This window comes from Motacilla alba, chromosome 2 (genome assembly GCF_015832195.1).
Source record: "Motacilla alba alba isolate MOTALB_02 chromosome 2, Motacilla_alba_V1.0_pri, whole genome shotgun sequence".
In the NCBI taxonomy this organism is placed as follows: Eukaryota; Metazoa; Chordata; class Aves; order Passeriformes; family Motacillidae; genus Motacilla; species Motacilla alba.
This window is the reverse complement of record NC_052017.1, coordinates 6312226-6330418: the sequence shown is the minus strand read 5'-3', so window position 1 is coordinate 6330418 and position 18193 is coordinate 6312226. Positions and strand designations below refer to the sequence as shown.

General features: G+C 40.5%; 1 protein-coding gene across 5 annotated transcripts in view; it reads right to left on the bottom strand.

The window, feature by feature from the left end:
• Window positions 1–18193, bottom strand: part of GALNT11 (polypeptide N-acetylgalactosaminyltransferase 11) — a 45438-nt gene that overhangs the window by 6606 nt on the left and 20639 nt on the right. For all 5 annotated transcript variants that reach the window (XM_038125781.1, XM_038125810.1, XM_038125816.1 and 2 more), the window contains exons 4-10: window positions 17319–17485; window positions 12835–12960; window positions 11321–11570; window positions 8935–9052; window positions 7184–7336; window positions 4395–4613; window positions 1385–1489 (exon numbers count right to left, since the gene is read on the bottom strand). In XM_038125781.1, coding sequence (XP_037981709.1) covers window positions 1385–1489; window positions 4395–4613; window positions 7184–7336; window positions 8935–9052; window positions 11321–11570; window positions 12835–12960; window positions 17319–17485 — 1138 coding nt within the window. The remainder of the gene's footprint in view (window positions 1–1384; window positions 1490–4394; window positions 4614–7183; window positions 7337–8934; window positions 9053–11320; window positions 11571–12834; window positions 12961–17318; window positions 17486–18193) is intronic.

Genomic DNA, 18193 nt, shown 5'->3' with positions numbered 1-18193 from the left:
TCCTTCAGGCATGCGGCATTTCATTATGAGAAATATTGCTGCAAGGAGAAGGGAAGCATAAGTGTGTGGACATCATGCCCAGGCTTTCTCACCCAAAGGCAGAATGGCTCAGAATTGCAGCTGCAGATGTACAATCACTCGGTGATGATGGTGCCCATCAGTCACTATCACACTCACACAGCCTTTATATTTACAAGACTTGCTGACTGTCCTACAGCTAACAGAATAGATCAAATAGGAAAAACTCCATTTCCATGCCAGTTTTAATTAATCCACCCTTAACACAGGAACTGGCAATTTGGACACAGTGATGATTTCTCAGTGCTCCAGAGGTGAAGTACAAGAATGTACTTGTACTTGATCCTGACAACTGGACCTGGAGGCCACGTGTCAAAAGCCAGCCACACTTACCCAGAGAACTTCAAACACTCTTCTGTCTTCCTCTGTCATACTCAGCTGGTGAGGCCACAACAGGAGGCAGAAAGTCCCATTAGGTGACAAAGCACCCAGCACTTTGCTGGGACTATCACAAATCACTCTGCCTCCACTGCTGCAGTTTCCACACCCTGAAAACTGTTGCCCATGTCACAGAGCATCAAGTTAGTCCAGCACAACCCACCTTTACTAAAGCTATGCTGCTTTACATCCCATGCTCCACTTACTCTCTCTCTTTGATTACTTTTCTCTTTAAATCCAACCTAGCTTTTAGAATTGGGTCCCATGGGCTCCTAAATCATACGAACAGAGTAGTTCTTAGCTATGTAAGCCTTTATGGCATTAGCTGAAGATCTCTCTATCCTGCAGACTTTTTATCCAAGTCCTGAATTTCTGTCACCTGAAAGAAGTGAAACAGCAAAGGCCTCAGACAGTGATCCAAAAATTCTCACATCTATCCCTAATTAATTCCCAGATCAGCAATTCACCTGTAGCCAAAGAATCTTCTGAATTGCTTTTATTTAACAACAAATCATTCATTTATCCCAAACTGCAGCCACTCCAGCAGCAGAGGACTGGTGGTGCAGTACACAAACACCAGCAGGGCAGGAAAGAGCTGCTTTAATTCCAGAATGAGGAACCAACTGAAGGACCTGCTACAAATTCTGAAGTGCCAATCAGTGGATTATGAACCCATCAGGAGCCACTTTAGGGCAGCCTTCAGCCAAATAGAGAAATTCATGCCATAAAGACAGGAGATTATAGTATGCAACACTCAGCATTTGTAGGAGCTCCACAGTGCCCTTGGCCAGCCCCATGGTTTGAATGACCCTCTGAAAGCAGCCTGTCTGCTGATGAGATGTCACACCGGGGCACTTTGCCAGCAGGAAAACACATAGGTCATTCTAAAGACATGAATTATTATTTAATATCACTGGGAATCTCATACCTGGTTCTGATCGTTGTAGTCACATTCCCGAACCACCACCAGGCCTCCTTTCTGACTTGGGTGGCCCTGAGCAACCAGGCATTTGTTGGTTTGGAGGTGATACAGCTATGAAAGGAAAACAGTTTGACAGTCAGTAAAAAACAGCCCTAGATTCCCTAGTGTGCTCAAAAAACTCAACCAACACTTCCAGTAATTAAAAAAAAAAAAAAAATCCCTTTTAAAATACCATTCTGTTTTTCAGATAATTTGGAGAAAAAACTGCACTAAACAGTTCCAGTTTGCTTTCTAATCAGATCAAGATTTCTCCCTCTGGTACAAGTGTAGTACACACATCCTGGCTCTACTCTGTCAAGGTAGACAGAGTGTCTACCCTCAGAGGGTGTCTTTGCCCTCTTCACTCTCCATGGAAGTCTAAGGCCCTACAAATTCTACTCAGGAATATTGACTGTAGTGTATAAACTGCATTTTACTACAGTTTGGCTTAAACATAAGTCTCCTCCTACAGCTTCTCTTCATGGGACAGGACCACCTCCCTGAGAAAGGAATTACTGAAATAAAAACAACTTCAGAGATTTATGTTGTTTGCAAATTGATTTTCAAGAGCATTTACATAACTGAAAAGCCACTGTTATCAGCTATGGTATTTTACTGATGGATCAGGGAGGAAGAGAACATTTTACAAGCATCTAAATGCTATTTTTGCTCTAATGCCCTACCTAGTCTGGTTTAGGGGAATGGTGTATCAGAGTCAGAAGCCTCTCCTGTGATGCAGAACTGTAAGCACCTACCATCAAAGCAAACAAGGAGGCTCTCAGCAAACTGGCAATCTCTCCTGATTTGAACAATGATGCCCACCCTAAGAGACATCCAAGACATTTTCTGCTGCTCAAAGTTTAGGTTGTTCTATTTCAAGAACCAAAAAATCATTAAGATCTTGATGTATCCCCGCAGAGGTACTCGGGGAGACAAAACACCTCTAATTCTGGCTTTAAATTACACACATGCTCTGAACTAATGCTGGCCAGCAGATGACTTCTTTTCAGCCTGATGATTTTTCTTCCCCTGATGTGGTGGGGATCAGGCTCTGCAGGCAGCAAACATTGCCTACATACTGTGAGCTGAGAGATGGCAGGGCCTCAGATCTGACACCCACAGTAAAAATACTTATTTCCAATCTGGAGCTGGATGTAGAGGAAAAAAGAATTTGCTGTCCTGAACTCCAGGCCAGGCTGATTAACTAGCCAGCTGAACTTTATTATGAAGACATCCATAGCTGTCTTGGCATTGCTATTGACTCTACAAATTTTTGGAAACCAAAATATACTTCCAGAAATAAAAGGAACAAACTGCTCAATCACATGATAACAAAAATTAGCACAAACACCAAATAATATTTTTCACTAAACACCATTTCTGGAAATAGTTGTCCCAAGGCACAAGAACAATTGCCTTGAGTGCACCATGCTTCTCCTGTTCCCCACACACATCTAAAGCAAATTACACAAAACATTCTAAGGAACATTTCCTCACACCCCAGATCTAGCACAGATCTCATTTTCATCATTCCTCACTCAACAGAAGGCTTTTAAACCATAGGCTTCATGAGTTTTGTATGATTTTTGTCCTTTTTTTTTTTTTATTGGCCATGATGGCCAGCATTGGATATCACTGGTAACAGCTGCAACCATTTGTGATCATTACATTTCTTCCCAGCTGTCAAACCACCACTTATCTGTGGCCCAATTAGTTTTTGAGAATAAACTGAGATTTGGAGTGATTCCTCCCAAATCCTAAAGAGTCTGGCACACAGTGGTGACATTGGCTGATCATTCTGTTCCTTGCAGGCATCTGGAAATAGTTTATACAGCCATCAGAGCCAAAGCTGACTCTCTCATCCAATGCTGGGTATAATTCTTGAACCCCAGAGAATCAAGCCAAGGAATTGCATTTTTCTGCTTCTTTTCCCCATTTCTTAAGGGGTGCACAAAGTTTTTCCTCAAAATTAAGTCATGGTAAATTACTGCTGGGAAGAATTAACCTTAAGTGTTGCTGAGATATTCAGATCCCTCAAGGAGTTCTCTCCAACATCAACAATTTCTCAGTTAAATTTCTGTCTGAATGAAAGCAAAAAGCTATTAAATTTTAAAAAGAAGAAAAAAAGGTCTGACTAGGGGAGTAACAGCATCCAACAACTAGGGGAATCAGCCCATCAGTTTTATTCAGGGAAACCACATTACAAACTTCACAGCTTGGCTGGGATATTGCTATAAAAATACTGCACAAATTGAGGATTCCCAGACAGCTGCTTCCAAGAAAAAAAACTAATGGTGTCAAGAGGTCCTGCATGAACACAGGTCCTCCTGACTCACTTCTTGCAGAACCAGCAGCTACTGCAGCCTGGGGGGACATCACTACTAAATGCTTCCAACTTTTGAGTTAAAAGGGAACCTGCTAACCATAATCTGTGTGCACATGAAGCAGTTTATTCCAGAGTATTTTCTTCCACAGAGAAGACATTGAGATAGTTGTCTTGGGTTTGAAACTATCCATTATTTTTGGGAAGCATAAAAAGCTCACATCAAGTGAATCTGACCCTGGAAAGAGCAGATGCAACTGTCTGGTGACTCTGCCTGCATACAAACCCATAAGCAAAGGTGTCAGAGCTAAAACATGAATTTAATAATGATTTCCTTCAAGAACACACATAAAAATTTCTCTCTTCACTTCTACTTTGAAGCAAAAAAGAGAGGAGAAAAACTCATCTTTTGTTCATTAGCTGACAGCCAAGACTAGAGCTTTGAGGTAAGAAACCTCATGGAACACTATCTAGTCTAAGGATGACCTGAAATATAGATCAGACTGATTTGACAAAAATCTTCTTATTTTCAAGACAGGCTGTTGCAAAACTTATGGAAACAGACTATTTTATTGTATTTGAGCAAATCTTTAAGGGAAAAAAGTCTCATAAAAATTAACACACCAGAATTCCATCTATTTAAGTTTCTCTTACCCTTCCACGCTGGATTATTTTTGGTCGTTTCTGTGCTCTGTTAATAAAAACTGGCTGTGGAGCTTTGGCATTGGGCCCAGATATTTGCATCTCAGGATAGATGTTATCTAAATACCACTTAAAGGACTTGCAGTTCAATTTCTTCCTCAGTTCTACACGGTCGGTGATATTTCCATAGCTCCTCATCCTCAGCTCAGGTCTCAAAGCAAAATACTGCTCCTGTATTTAAGAGAAACAGGGTGGGGAAAGGGGGAGAAGAATTTCAGATTACTGATTCCCAATTTTTCCTGTTTCCAGAGCTCCCCAAATTTCATTTCATTTTGGTAGTGCTTTCAACTAGTAGGTTTGCAACTGGCAGTAGGAAATTGCAATGCTTGCATTGTCACGGGAAGTGAGATTTAATCTTGCCTAACTCTGAGCTTATCTTTCTAACTGAGGGTTTTTTTGATGAAGATAATTCTTGGGTACAAATTTGCTGATCTTTTTTAGATGCCAACTTGAGGAAGAAACAAATCAGCCCCTGACTTTATTCCATTGGCAATATAGGCATCCTAAAATCAGTAAGTAAAAAAGAGATGCATGTATCATATCATCAGCAGCCTCATCTGACAAAGGTTTCTTGAAATTATTTTGATTGTTCAATGGCTTGTTTTTGCTGTTGTGGGATTCCAGAGTGTTTTGTCTTGCACAGTTTGCAGCCTTCCAACTTTGCAAATGATCAAGGTAAAACCATTCCAGAACAGACCTATAAATGGGACTAATACCATGAAGTTCAGTGGGAACACACCTTATTCCTGTGAATCATCAGAACTGACTCCTGGGCTTTCTGGGAAGCCCAGTTCTTTCCATTCATCTGCATCATCTCCAAAAAGGCTCCCACAATGTTATTCTTCTCACATTCTATTTTAGGATGATATTCAATCTTAAAAATTAGGTGAAGATAGATTAAGATTTCAACCCAATCTCATGTGCTGTTTGACTCCAATGCAGAGACAATGGGGACAAACAGGAGCTCATGAATGTACAACGTGGCACAAATACTAATGCTAAAAGTAGGAAAAAAAAATCCCCTTTTAGCATTTAATTCCAGATAGATTTACAGAGCCCACAAAAAAAGCATTGTATTTGCATATCAACTTGTTTACTAGGTACCATTTAGAATTCAGTTTTCAGGGCACTGAATGGTATTTTGCTGGATTCATCTCTAGGAGACATCTGGAATCCACCCACCATGACATGGTTCTGACAGTTTTCAATTATTTCCTGCTATCTGATACTCAGAAAACAGACAGCATCACCTCTGGACAAGTTACACATCTCTCCTCATCAAGATCTTTGAGCATTTGGATGTGCTTGATATTTCACTGCTATTTTAACAGCAGAGGAAGGGGAAGTGTGTACTTGCTGTACATTGGACTGTTGGCTAGCTCTGAGGAAGTCTGGAGACAGACTGGACATAACAATCTGGCCTGCTTCAAAAAGTAGCTCTGCTATTCCAATTTCCATTTTCCTGGTTGAAGTTCAAATGTTGGTATCCTACCTTGCATGTGTTATTTATTACCACTGTATAAACGAACTTATATTTTTGCATTTTGCTTTTGACAGTTATGAAAATTTTGCTGAATCATTTCCCTTATGCCATTTCATTTATTAAATACTGATATTTACTCCTTTAAGTCTTATCTTTGTACTGTGCATTGTTAGATTGCTTTGGTAAATTATACCCTAAATATTTGCATTATTCTTATAAAAACAAAAATATTTCCAAGCTTGGCTTCCATACATTCTCTGGCAGCTATCAGAGAATCAGACCAGAAACAGCTGGAAAAGTTCTGGACAGAAATCTGTGATAAGAGACTGCTAGAACCAGCAGTTCAAGTACTTGCTAGATAAATTAGTTCAGCTGGAAATAATAACAAAGAAACAAGTCCAAGCTTCAGAGAAAGCCATCATTACTCACAAAACAACTGTGCCCAGACATCAGTAAAAGGGAAGGTGATAGATCAGATCTACCAAAGCACTACAGAGATGAAGAATGGAGATTAAAATTAATAACCTCTAATAGGTTCCTCAAATTGAAGATCACGGTAAAAGATGGGGAATGAAACATAAACCTCTAAAGAACATAAAATTAATAAATAAATCTTGTATAGAAATTGTAGGACCACAGGAACTGAGCACACAGCAAATCCTGTGGCCTCAGAGGGCAAAATGTCATTAAGTATCTCAGAGATGAGGGACTCAGAAACACCTGATCTATGTTTAAAAGCATCAGTATCAAGATCTGAAGACAAAGAAGGAATACACTTGCCCTTGAATCCAGAAGTTAATCCTGATTGCTCTTCCAGGGCAAGACAGACTAAAAAGCAGATTGCTAATTAAAACAGAAAGCAAACAAGCAGCCAAAAAAATCCCTTTCTCACCAACATGGAAACTACCTGAAGGCCAATGGCTGGGTACAGTACATGGCTGCCACGTAATGCTGATTTGGACACAAAGCAATGCAGAGCTTACAAAAGCTCATCCATCATCTTTTACTTCACTAAAAAGGAATAAAACTCAATCTCCTGCAGGCAGTAAAGTAACAAGGAGGAGACTTAAGCACTCAAAAGCCAAATGACAATTCTACAGAATTTAGGAACTCCCATCAGAACTAACATCAGGAGTTCAGACTACAGAAGGAAAACCCCAAAGACACAACAGATCTCACTATGACACAGTTGTTTGACAAACAAACCAGTCAATAACCATTTAATAACTTTATTTCATGACCCAGAACTATCTCTTACCTTGTATTCATCCATCCACACATGTGCCAGCCTCAGTGAGTTATGAGCCATAGTGTCCTGTCCCCCGGGGGAGCCATAGGGACGCCTCTTACGGAAAATGTGTCCCACCCTGGAGCAGGGGATGATCAGAAGTCTGCCACCACACATCCAGATCTGCCCATAAAAAACCAGAACATGTTCAGATTGCTCACTCATTGATCAGATTGCTCACTAACTTCTCCCCTTCTTCCTGGTAAGGTTATACGTTATGCAGGATTAGGTGCCAGCAATGTTGGTCTTCATGTCATGCTTTCTGCCAAATTAGATTTTTAGATCTCCATGTTACAAAAGATTATTTTTCTCATATGACCACATTTTCTACAAAACGCATCATGGCTTTCAAGAGGCAAACAGAAAATTTTGCTATTTTGCTCTAATGACCTAGCAGAAAAGACTGGGATGTATGGGCTAGGACTCATCCTGCAGATTAAATTACCTAAATTCATTTACCTGCATGAAAACTGTCCACAATTCTGTGACAGATAACAAAGACCAATCTTCATCATCAAAGGAACCTGGAGAGCTTTTCAGCTAAGTATGGAAACTTATTGGACAGAGCTGTTTGTTTCTGTTAAGATAGGGGAACTCAGAAACAGTTGCTATTCAGATGCTACATTTAGGAGTCTTTATCTGTGGCACCAGGGACCTATACTTTATTTACACTCTACTTCCATTTATTTTTTTAATTGCTTTTTTAACTTAATCTTCCAACAAATTACCAGCACTGGCCCTTTTCTGGACTAATATGTTCTCCAGGCCCAGACAATTGTCCTACATTAGCAGTTCATAATCAAGACACTTTTAAAACTCCTTCTAGACAAGATAAAGATTCAACTTCTTTCCAACCCTCCCCCAGAGAGACAGAGACTTCCAGAAGCTCTAAATTCTCTGAATGTGTTCCAATATTTCAAAGCCCTTTTTATTGAAACTGTGTACTACAAGATAACAGCAACAATCTCCTCACACTCCACACACTTCTACTCAGATACCTAATAATTACATTTATACTGAAAATTGAAAGATTTTATTTATTCAGTACACACTCCTTTAAAGTCACTCAAATGTACAAAATTCCAGTTCTTATTTTTGAACCCTAATCTTGATTTCTCTAACTGACACATTCTCTAAAGTATTGGGGGTTTTGCGTCTGGTTTTAGGTTTGTTTGGTTTTTTTCATCTTTTAATCCCCTTTTCATATCTGTCAGGATAGCATATCATTTTCAGGCAGACTCTTGTCAAACCTGTTGATGAATGCCCTTTACAAAAATAAAGGGATAAGCACGACATTAAGCACAATAAGTTGTTTTTCTTTCAGTGGAGTGACAGGGAAGATGAGAGAAAATACAGGAAGCCCAATGCAGCTCCATTTTCAGATCTTCTGATTATGATTTTCTCATTACTTTTCCAACCAAAATGACTCCTCTCCATGACTCTTAATTTAGTTCCAGAAAACTTTACATTTCCAGGTCCTCAAAAAAGAGGGTGAACTGTCCAAGGAAATACACTAAGCTTACATCTTAGCAATGCTGCTGTGAGCCAAACATCTCTAATCAACTTGTGCAATTCATTAGACACTGCTCATAAACTAATTTCAAAAACTTGCATAATTCCTCTTTTCCTATGCACCTTTACAGCTATTATGAAAAGCTCCACCACCAGCCCAAGAAAAAGCCATAAACATTCAAGTACAGAGCTGTAAATTCTCTGCTTACCCGAAAAGATATTTCCAGGTTTTCTCCTCCCCAGATGTCCATGCCACTGTCGTACTGCCCAAGCTCATTGAAGTACTCACGATCCATGGCAAACAGCCCTCCAGCCATGGTGGGTGACCTAAAAAGGTGCACAGAAGGAAATTCATTTTCTTTTAGACAGAGAAAACAAATCCCAACACAGAAATTTTTGCTGAATCTGCTGGTCCCAAAGTCCAAATTGATAAACTGACGTAACACAACTTAAATCCTTCAGTCATTTAGACATGTGTTCTAGTCTCAAAACATTTGCAAAAGCAGATCTGTAAGTGATATTTGTCATCTTCCTTTGTTCCAATAGCTATAAATCATATTTCTTTGCCTGGTAAACTTGAGGAAAAGGGATAGGACAGAGAAAGAGGAACACCAAATGCCAGAGGCAGCTTTGTTTCATTATTGACTCAATTATCAGTTTACTGGCAAGTCATTTACACTTTGTGTATTATACAGATAGTCCCTCTGGCATTTCCCAGTTTTTCACCTTGCCTGTACGTTACTAGAAGGTGTTCTATTCTGTAAAAATCTGCATGTGATCCTCACTGTTCAGTCTCTAGATTGAATTCCTACTGTATCACAACACTGGAATATGTGGATGACCTGCAAGAGTATAACAGAGTAAAAACACTATATAAAAACATGATATGATAGCTGGAACATCCCATGGGCTAGAAAAAGGCTTTTTCCCATCCTCACAAAAAACCCCTGTGATGAAACCAAGCCTAGGCCAAGATTTTCATTGCTTGTTCTCACACAAATTTCTACTACAGTTTCTGTCACCTTAAAAAGTGGGTTGAAAGGATACTCTCAATTTTCCCACTCTGACACCAAAATACTTCATTGTGGAAAGTCTCTAAAATGCAATACTTTCTCTTGGATGGAAAGCCTTTTTCAAGGTTAAATAGCAATCTAGGCTCCTTACTCAAAGGAGGCAGAGACCTTTAGGTAGGAAAAATCGCTTTCATAGTCAGAAAAGGTAATCTTTTGAGATTATTACACTTGCTTTAACTATAAAGTTCTTTGTCTTCTTAGCATAGGACTTTTCATAAAAGAGAGTTGAAGGAATGCAACAACAGTGTTGAGCACAGCAACAGCCAACCTTCAGTCACTGACCAAATTAAATGTGAGAATAGCTCTTAACAGAATAAGGATTTTGACACTCAATGCTGATTCCCCACTCAGATTTTTTCAGTCTGTCCTTTCCTTCCAGGTTCAGAAACTGCCACAGTGACACTTTCCAAACAAGACAGTCAAACTGTTAAATAACTTAATAATTTTCCTGGCTTCTCAGATAAAATCTTGGGATGGGGAGGCATGGGAAGGCCAACTGCTGAGCTGTCAGATGACAGCAGAGAACCTGTGCTGGAACTGTTTGTGGCAGCAGAAATGCTCTTCATTTACAGTCCAAAAAAAGAGAATGAGAGAGAAATGAAAACATACTAAATTTCTGATTCATTTGGAAAATCTTATTCACAAAGAGTTATTTTGTAAAAAAGGGGAAGCTCCTCCACCTGACAAACCTGAATTCTGTTCTGAGATTGATACCTGCAACTAGAAAAAGCACAGTGACCTCCCTGCCTTTGCTATAGCAGCTCTGGTTCTTTTCATGAAGGGATTCACTTGGGACAGTTCTATTCTTGTGTCTGAACCGTACATGTCTGCTCCTAATAAAAGATGCCTGCTGACACCATTTTACATCAGCTACATGTCCACTAGAAGCAGATATTGCCAGTTCTGTACAGATCACACAGCCATCAGTGGTTAAAAGATAAGGGAGGTAACTTTCAAGTCCCAGTGTTGAGCTTTACTGAGACCTTTGTTTCAAAACAAAAACACATTCTTATTACCACAAACAGATTTTCCCAATCTAGTGATCCATCAGCATTTCATCACAGAAATTATATAGTTCTTATTAGTGGGATATACAGGCTACTCCTAGAACAAAGGCAGTATCAAAATTATCATTAAGCCAAGCACATCAACAGATTGGAAACAAACATCAATGCATAGCTCAAAAGTGAAATTATTGGATACATTTAATACAAACTACCATAAGCTCCCTCAGAATTTTGTCTTCAGCAAAAGCTGCTATTGTGTAAGCATTTTCTAGAAGTGTGCTTTCTTGACCTAATAAAACAGATATAGCTAATTCATTACTAAATGCTAGAAATTAAGGTGAAATAGGTTTGGTTGCTATTCCCTATTTTTAAGTGAAATAAACAAGTCAGATATTTGACAGGTTCGGCACCTGCCCCTAAACCTGCACAGCCAGAGACCACTCCCTACTGCTTAGGAAGTGTTCTGATCATCCCTGTGTCACACAGAGCTTCTCACCACCCAGGAGAAGACTTACTTGATTGGAGCAGTGGCTCCCTCGGGTCCTTCCAGCTCTGCCAGGGGAACGAGATCCCATTTGAAGTGCAGGCCCCAGTTAAATCCCCCCCGCACGACGGGCGAGGAGCTGTAGGTGAGGGTGTCGGCGCTGATGATGTCGATCACGGGGCACACCACAGTCCTGTGATCCTCCCTGATGGGAGTCAGCAGAGGCTGCAACCACATCTCATTCACCTCACAGTGACTGTCCAGGAACACCAGCACCTTCCCTGCAGGGCACACAACACAAAGAACACAAACATAGAATTCAGTACAAACACACGTGTGTCGGACAAAGCAACACTTGGCAATTTACACGGAGATTACCTGCCACAGTCAGTAAGAAGAGTTTGATCTGTGACACACCCTCATGCTCAGTTGGTCTAAAAAGGCACCAGCATCTTTATGACACAATATAAAATTTATATAACACTAGAATAATATGGAAGAGATGGGAAACAGCTTTAAAGAAAACAACTTTGGAGCATGCAAATATAACAAGTCACCCCACAGACAGTATTTGACTGGGCATGGGGATGGAACTCCTGCAGTTCAGAAGAGCAATAAAATTACATAAAATTGCACTAACTGAAATGAATTTTAGCACAGCTTGGAAAATGCAAGCACAGTCTTCTCTCTGGATTATACCATTACAATGCTAATGAGTAAACACCAATTAAGAGACTTATCTGCCACTCAAAATTATTTAAGCAAGTAGCACACTTTCTCAGATGCCAGAGAATTTAACTGAAAGCACGTTCTGGTAGAGGCTGTTTATAAATCACCCAATATTGGTTTTCCCAATTAACACTCACTGCGACAGAAGAGCTTATACAGAAAAACATCGTTATTACATTTGAGCATTAAAAACTAGATTAGTGTACCTTACAAGGGAGCATATTCCATTTTAGAGCAAAAGTTTGCACATAAAATGTGCAAAAATATTCTGCAACTACAGTATCTTGACCACATGGAGATGCTCCTGAGACAACATTCTTTCAGGGCAAGAATAGGAAAAACTCTACATAGTCTCACTAACATTGTTTGAGATATAGTACAAGGGAAGATTTGGGATGATGATAACTTGTGTTCATAACTTTCAATAAAATGAGGTACTTTTTAGAGCACAATACTAGTTTTGTTTCACTATTTCACTTACCCACTCTAAAAAAGTACCTCATTTTATTGAAAGCAAATGTCTCCAGGAAAAAAAAAATCAACAGCTGAGAACTCAAAGTGTCTCAAGGCTTAAAAAGCACTCAAATTTGGATCCAAATTACAGTTATCATTTGAGATAGTGCAGGGGAAGAAAGATTTGGGATAATGCTAAGTTGTATAGCTTAGAGTGTGGCATGACATGCAGAGCCCCTTCAGAAGGCTAAAGTAACCCCAGGTCAAACACCCAACAGCTGAAAAGCTGCACTCCAAAAAGAGAAGTCATCCAATCAACTAATCATCAAAGTATGCAAGGAAAAGAGAGAAAAGCAAGTGTACCTGTGGCATGAGAGGCTCCAATCATCCTTCCTCTGATCAAGCCTTCCCTCTTCTCATTTCTTACCAATTTTGTGGTTTTGGGAAGCTGAGTTTTAACATATTCACTCAAGTCTTTTTTCAAGTCAGCTGAAAAAAGGAAAACAAGTTCAACAACAGGACAGAAATTTTGAAAGCTCTGTTTAAAACATTTTAAACAAGTTTTAAATGTCTCAAGACATTTTACTCAAAAATGGCCAAAATCTTGATCAAAATGTTACCCAGACACAGCAGAGCTTCAAACCAAGAGTATCATAAGGGCAGTACTCCCACATCCTGTACTTCCCCTCCAATGCCTTTAGTACATCACTCAAGTTAACTGGAACTACTAGACTAAAAAAAAATTGCTGTTCACGGAAACACATTTCCAAATTCCTCTCATGGTGACTGGCATTTGCAACAGATACAACAATAAACATTTCACGCAGGCAAATTATTTCAATTACTACATTCCATACATGAAAACAAATGCTGACACCTTTCAAAAGAGGAAGGAAGACACCTAATATTATCTGTGCCTGCTTAACTGACAGAACAACAGATACCAAGTACAACTCACTCACAGCTGGTTGCTTTTCTAAAACCCAAAAGGATCAAAGATTCTGCTGGCAAGCTGTGCTTTTGAAGGAGTGCAGAGTTCACTGGAGTCTATGGGCACTACTGTAACTTAGCTAACATCAATGGCAATTTTAAGAGTAACAATAGTTCTTTCACCCAAGGTCAGTGGTTTCTAACATTAAAGCAGAACTACTGAAGAGAAGATGGACACAAAGACTGAAGTAATGAAAAAGCATAAGTTAATAAGCTTATGGAGAAATGAAGAGGAATATAAAATGAGAAAGAAAAGCAAAAACCCAACTGAGACTTCATAGAGAACCTTGGTATAGAGAGGCAGACAGACTTATGTCACAGGATATGCCAAAATAAACATTATTCTGATGAATGTCAGCTCAAACATTAAAGTTGCTGTTAACAAGATTAAATGCCAATGGAATATATGTGGAAGTCAGAGCTGTAACTTTAAGAAGTAATAAAAACTTTCAGGCAGGAGATTTCCAGATGCCATTCCATATGTTAAGATCTCAGCCTTTGCATTGCAAGGAAACATGAGGGTCAGAAATGAGAAGGTAACACACAGCTAGTAGGATACTAGAGAATACTCTAAGACAAAGGAAACTCTCTGGGGAGATACAGACAGAATTCATTTGGGTCACAGGAATTCTCTCCCCTGGTCTGGAATAATGACATCATATGCCAGAGACAATAGGGAAGATGTTTTCAGAGAAAATCTCCAAGAAATTTGATTAAATAATCTCTGAAGTGAGATACCTAATGAGATACCCAAACAAGCAGGGCAGATTTGCAAACCTAAAATAAAATAGTGTTTGAATCATTCTTCACCTGATTCATTATAGCAAGAGAAGACCAGTGTACACCTGCTGAAACAAAGGGACAGAACAAAGCAGAAAAAGTCAGTTATCAAATTAAACTCTTACAGCAGATGAGGCAAATAAACAAGGAAGGATTTTCACATCTGCAAACTTCTGAAAAGAACAAGAAGGAAAAAAAAAAAAAAAAAAGGAAACTATGTCACATCCACAACAGGAACTAAAGCAGGTCCACAACATTGGCTTGAGCAGCAGAATGGAAGGGCGAGAAGAGTTTTGACCCACAAAAAATGGCATTCTACTGGCAACTGTGCCCATATCACAGATCATTCTTAACAGGCAGGTTTGTCTTACACATTTTGGGATTTTTGCTGTTGATGGGTTTTTGTGTATCACCTTCACATCCACTGGGAACACTGACTACTTCTGATACAATCCAAAAAATTGCTTTAATCCAGCCCGAGAAATTTTCCTCCAAAGAGAGAATTGCTCCCTTTTAGCCAGTCTTCAAAAATTACTTCAGGCATTACCTTCTTCCATATATACTCAACAAAGGCAAAATGGGCCCTAGGATGGGAGTCTGGAGTGTTATTATTTTAAATTATCCTTAAGTACTGAGTTGCAGACAAATGGCTCCTTTTCTGTTCTTCAATCTCTCCTTCTACACAGAAGAATGCCTCCAGTAACAGCCCCCAAAACACATCCTCAGGATTTTCCATGACAGGTTAAGGCTAAATCAGGGAGAAAGAGGTTATACCAGGAAAAGAAATCCTGGCTTTCAGGGAATGGAAAAAAATACAACAGTGGGTTCAGCGGAGCCATGGCAATGCCTGCTGTGCTAGTAAAACTGTTGATTGAGTCTAAGAAGCTTTTTGAGGCAAAACTAAGTGCAAAGGCCCAAGGTTTGTACGACAGCACTGATGTGTACCACAGCTCTCATATTTGCAGGTGAAGAACTAGAGAAGATTTCATCTAGAACACCACATCAGAAAGCAGGCAATGGAAGGAAAATTATTCTCTAATTTAAAAACAAAACAAAGGGGCATAAAGATCAAGCAATCTGCCTGAGCTCATGATATCCATAGCACAGCCAAAGTTTTTATCCATTTTCTGAGTTTCCAAACCATTCCCAGTCCCCACCTTTCTTCTCCTGTAAGAATCCATCCATTAAAATTAAGCAGCAGCAAAAACATTAAGCAGGATCATTAGCATCAAGAGTAGTAATTCTGTGTAAACAATAGCAGTAATTCTGTTCCTGCCTTTGGCTTCAGAACAAGTTCATTTGAAGTCAGAAAGACAAAAATAGCTACTTGAATGTTTTGAACTCAATTTGGTTCAAATTCACTAATTGCTTCAATTTAACAACAGACCAGAAGAGTGATGGTGTTACTGCCTCAATACAGGCATCAATCAAATGCATCCTTGCATTCAAAAGACTGAGTTTTGAAATAAGGCAAGCTCTGAATACACAACAAATTGCACAAGACACTTTATAGTAAAGCATATGCTCCCAAAACACAAAACAAAACAAGCTTTTAATAACTGCACATTCTTATCAGCAAGGAACAGTGTTTGATCTTTGTTCTTCTTGTATCTCGACATTTGATCTGACCTCAGAGAAATCAACTTCCAGCATAACAACAGAATGCCATTCTCCACCAGACATATCTAATCAGTCTCTTAGAGCAAGTGAGACCTTAAACCAGAAACCAAACGATGAGACCAAGAGATTTATAATTACATATATTAAATAAAAATACAACCTAAAAAGCATTATTGAAATGCAAAAAGTTGTGGACTTGAACAGAGGTGAGCAGGGAACCTGCACAGTCATGCTGGCAAGAACTGCTATGCTAGCACATTCCTCAACAGGCATTTGGCTTTTGAAGAGCCAAAATGAAAAGGCTTTTTGAGGGCCACGCTTGAATTGGGTGTCTGTCTTTGCCTTGTCCGTCCATCGAGAGAAAAAGCAGCAATCCTTCAACAGAAGCAAAGCAACTCTGCAGAATCTACCCCTCCAGGACCTGTCCATGCCTGCAGGAACAGAGGCTGCTCCCAGAGCCAGGACAGCCGCTCCCGGCTTGGCCACAAGAGGCTGTTGGAGAGCCACGCAGAGCCCGCCCAGCCGCGCTGAGCCCCGGCCCCAGCCGGTCCGGAATGCTGAGTGAGTACAAAACACGGCACTGTTTCCATCGAGCCACAGCAACCCAGCAGCAAGGCTGCAGCCGGGAGCGCCTCCAGCTCCTTTCAGGTGCATTCAGTAGTGGCCTTTCTGTCACTGCCCTGAGCACCTGAGCAGCCCAAGCAAAGAACTGCTAAGAAAACCCGAACTATAAACAACTGGTTCATGACCCCCACTCATCAGTGTGTGCAAGAGGCGAGATAAGAGAGGAGCACCTCCCCTGTGCAGGCAGGGGAAAACTGGGGCTGTTCAGCTTGGAGAACAGAAGGTTGTATGGAGACCTCATTGCAACCTTCCTGGATCTGAAGGAACCCTAGAGGGAAGCTGGAGAAGGACACACCAGGAACTGTAGTGACAGTAATGAGTACAAATTGAAAGAGGGAAAAGTCAGGTTAGATATTAAGAAGAAATTCTTTACTGTGAGTTTTGTGAGACACTGAAACAGATTGTCCAGGGAAGCTGTGGATGCCCCATCCCTGTAAGCATTCAAGGCCAGGTTGAACAGGGCCTTGAATGCTTACAGAGCAACCTGGTCTAGTGGGAAGTATCCCTGCCCATGACACCAGGAGTTGGGACTAGATGATCTAGTAGGTCATTTCCAACCCCCTTACACTCTCTGATTCTGTGATTATAGCTTCAAACCCTGATTATGAGTGTTAAAGCCTGTATGATACAAAGCTCATCAGTAAAATGGCACCAGTGGCAAAGAGGATGTCACCTTGGGCATCTCTGGACACCATACATCTCTAGTGGCTGGCACTCTGGCGATGGGCTGCAGTACAAACTGGTTTTGCATCGTGACTTCCACAATTTATTTTGAGCAGTCAATAAAGCACAGGAAGGCCCAGCAGGGTAATACTCCAGAAAGAGTCTCTCACCCAATTCACTGTTGTCATCCACCAGAATGATTTCGTGCAGGAGGTGGGCGGGGGTGCGGTCCAGGACGCTGTGCACCGTGCGGAGCAGGGCGGAGAGCGCCTCGTTGTAGAAACAAATCACAACGCTGGCAGAGGGCAGATCAGCAGGGTAGGACTTCTCTCTGCATCTGCAAACAGGAACAGAGTCTTTGTCTCTATTTACAGAGGGGTTTCCACAGAGCTGGGTCACTGCTGAAACCTCCTAAATAACAAGCAAACATTATATGGGTAGGAGGAACCCCTAATGTGAACATAATGAGCCCAGACGTGTAACAGCTACAGGAGGGCTCCGCATAGTAAATTATTTTCCACGTAACACAGACTCACAGTTAACACTGCTGCTTGTTAGAAAACAGAGGATGCCATGCACTGAGGTGGGAATAAGCACCAGAGATCCTCAAGACAGAGAACAGAAGATAGTGAGGGCTTGTTTCAGTTGTCAAAACACAGTCTTGTACCCTCAGGTAGCTCAGACAGTTCAAATATGACATGAGGCCCACAAAAATACCACAACTTTATTGGCCAGCTGCTGGAGAGAGAGTTGGATAGCCCAGAAAACCTCCACTGGTGCTAAATACCTATTTACACAACCAACACTGGAATTCAGAGGGCAGATTAAGACACTTAAGTCTAGTCACTGCTGTCAGTGCAGTCTAAATAGTGTTCAGCTCACCCTAAGGCTGTCAAGTGTGTTTTGTCAGCTGAAGAGCTCTGCATGCTTCATTAACTGCACTGACTGGATCTCTGCTAATTATAATAAAAGCAGAGACAACTGACTAACAAGCAGTTATCTAAGCATCTTAATCTGCAAGATGAATCCCACTCAAAGCAAAAGA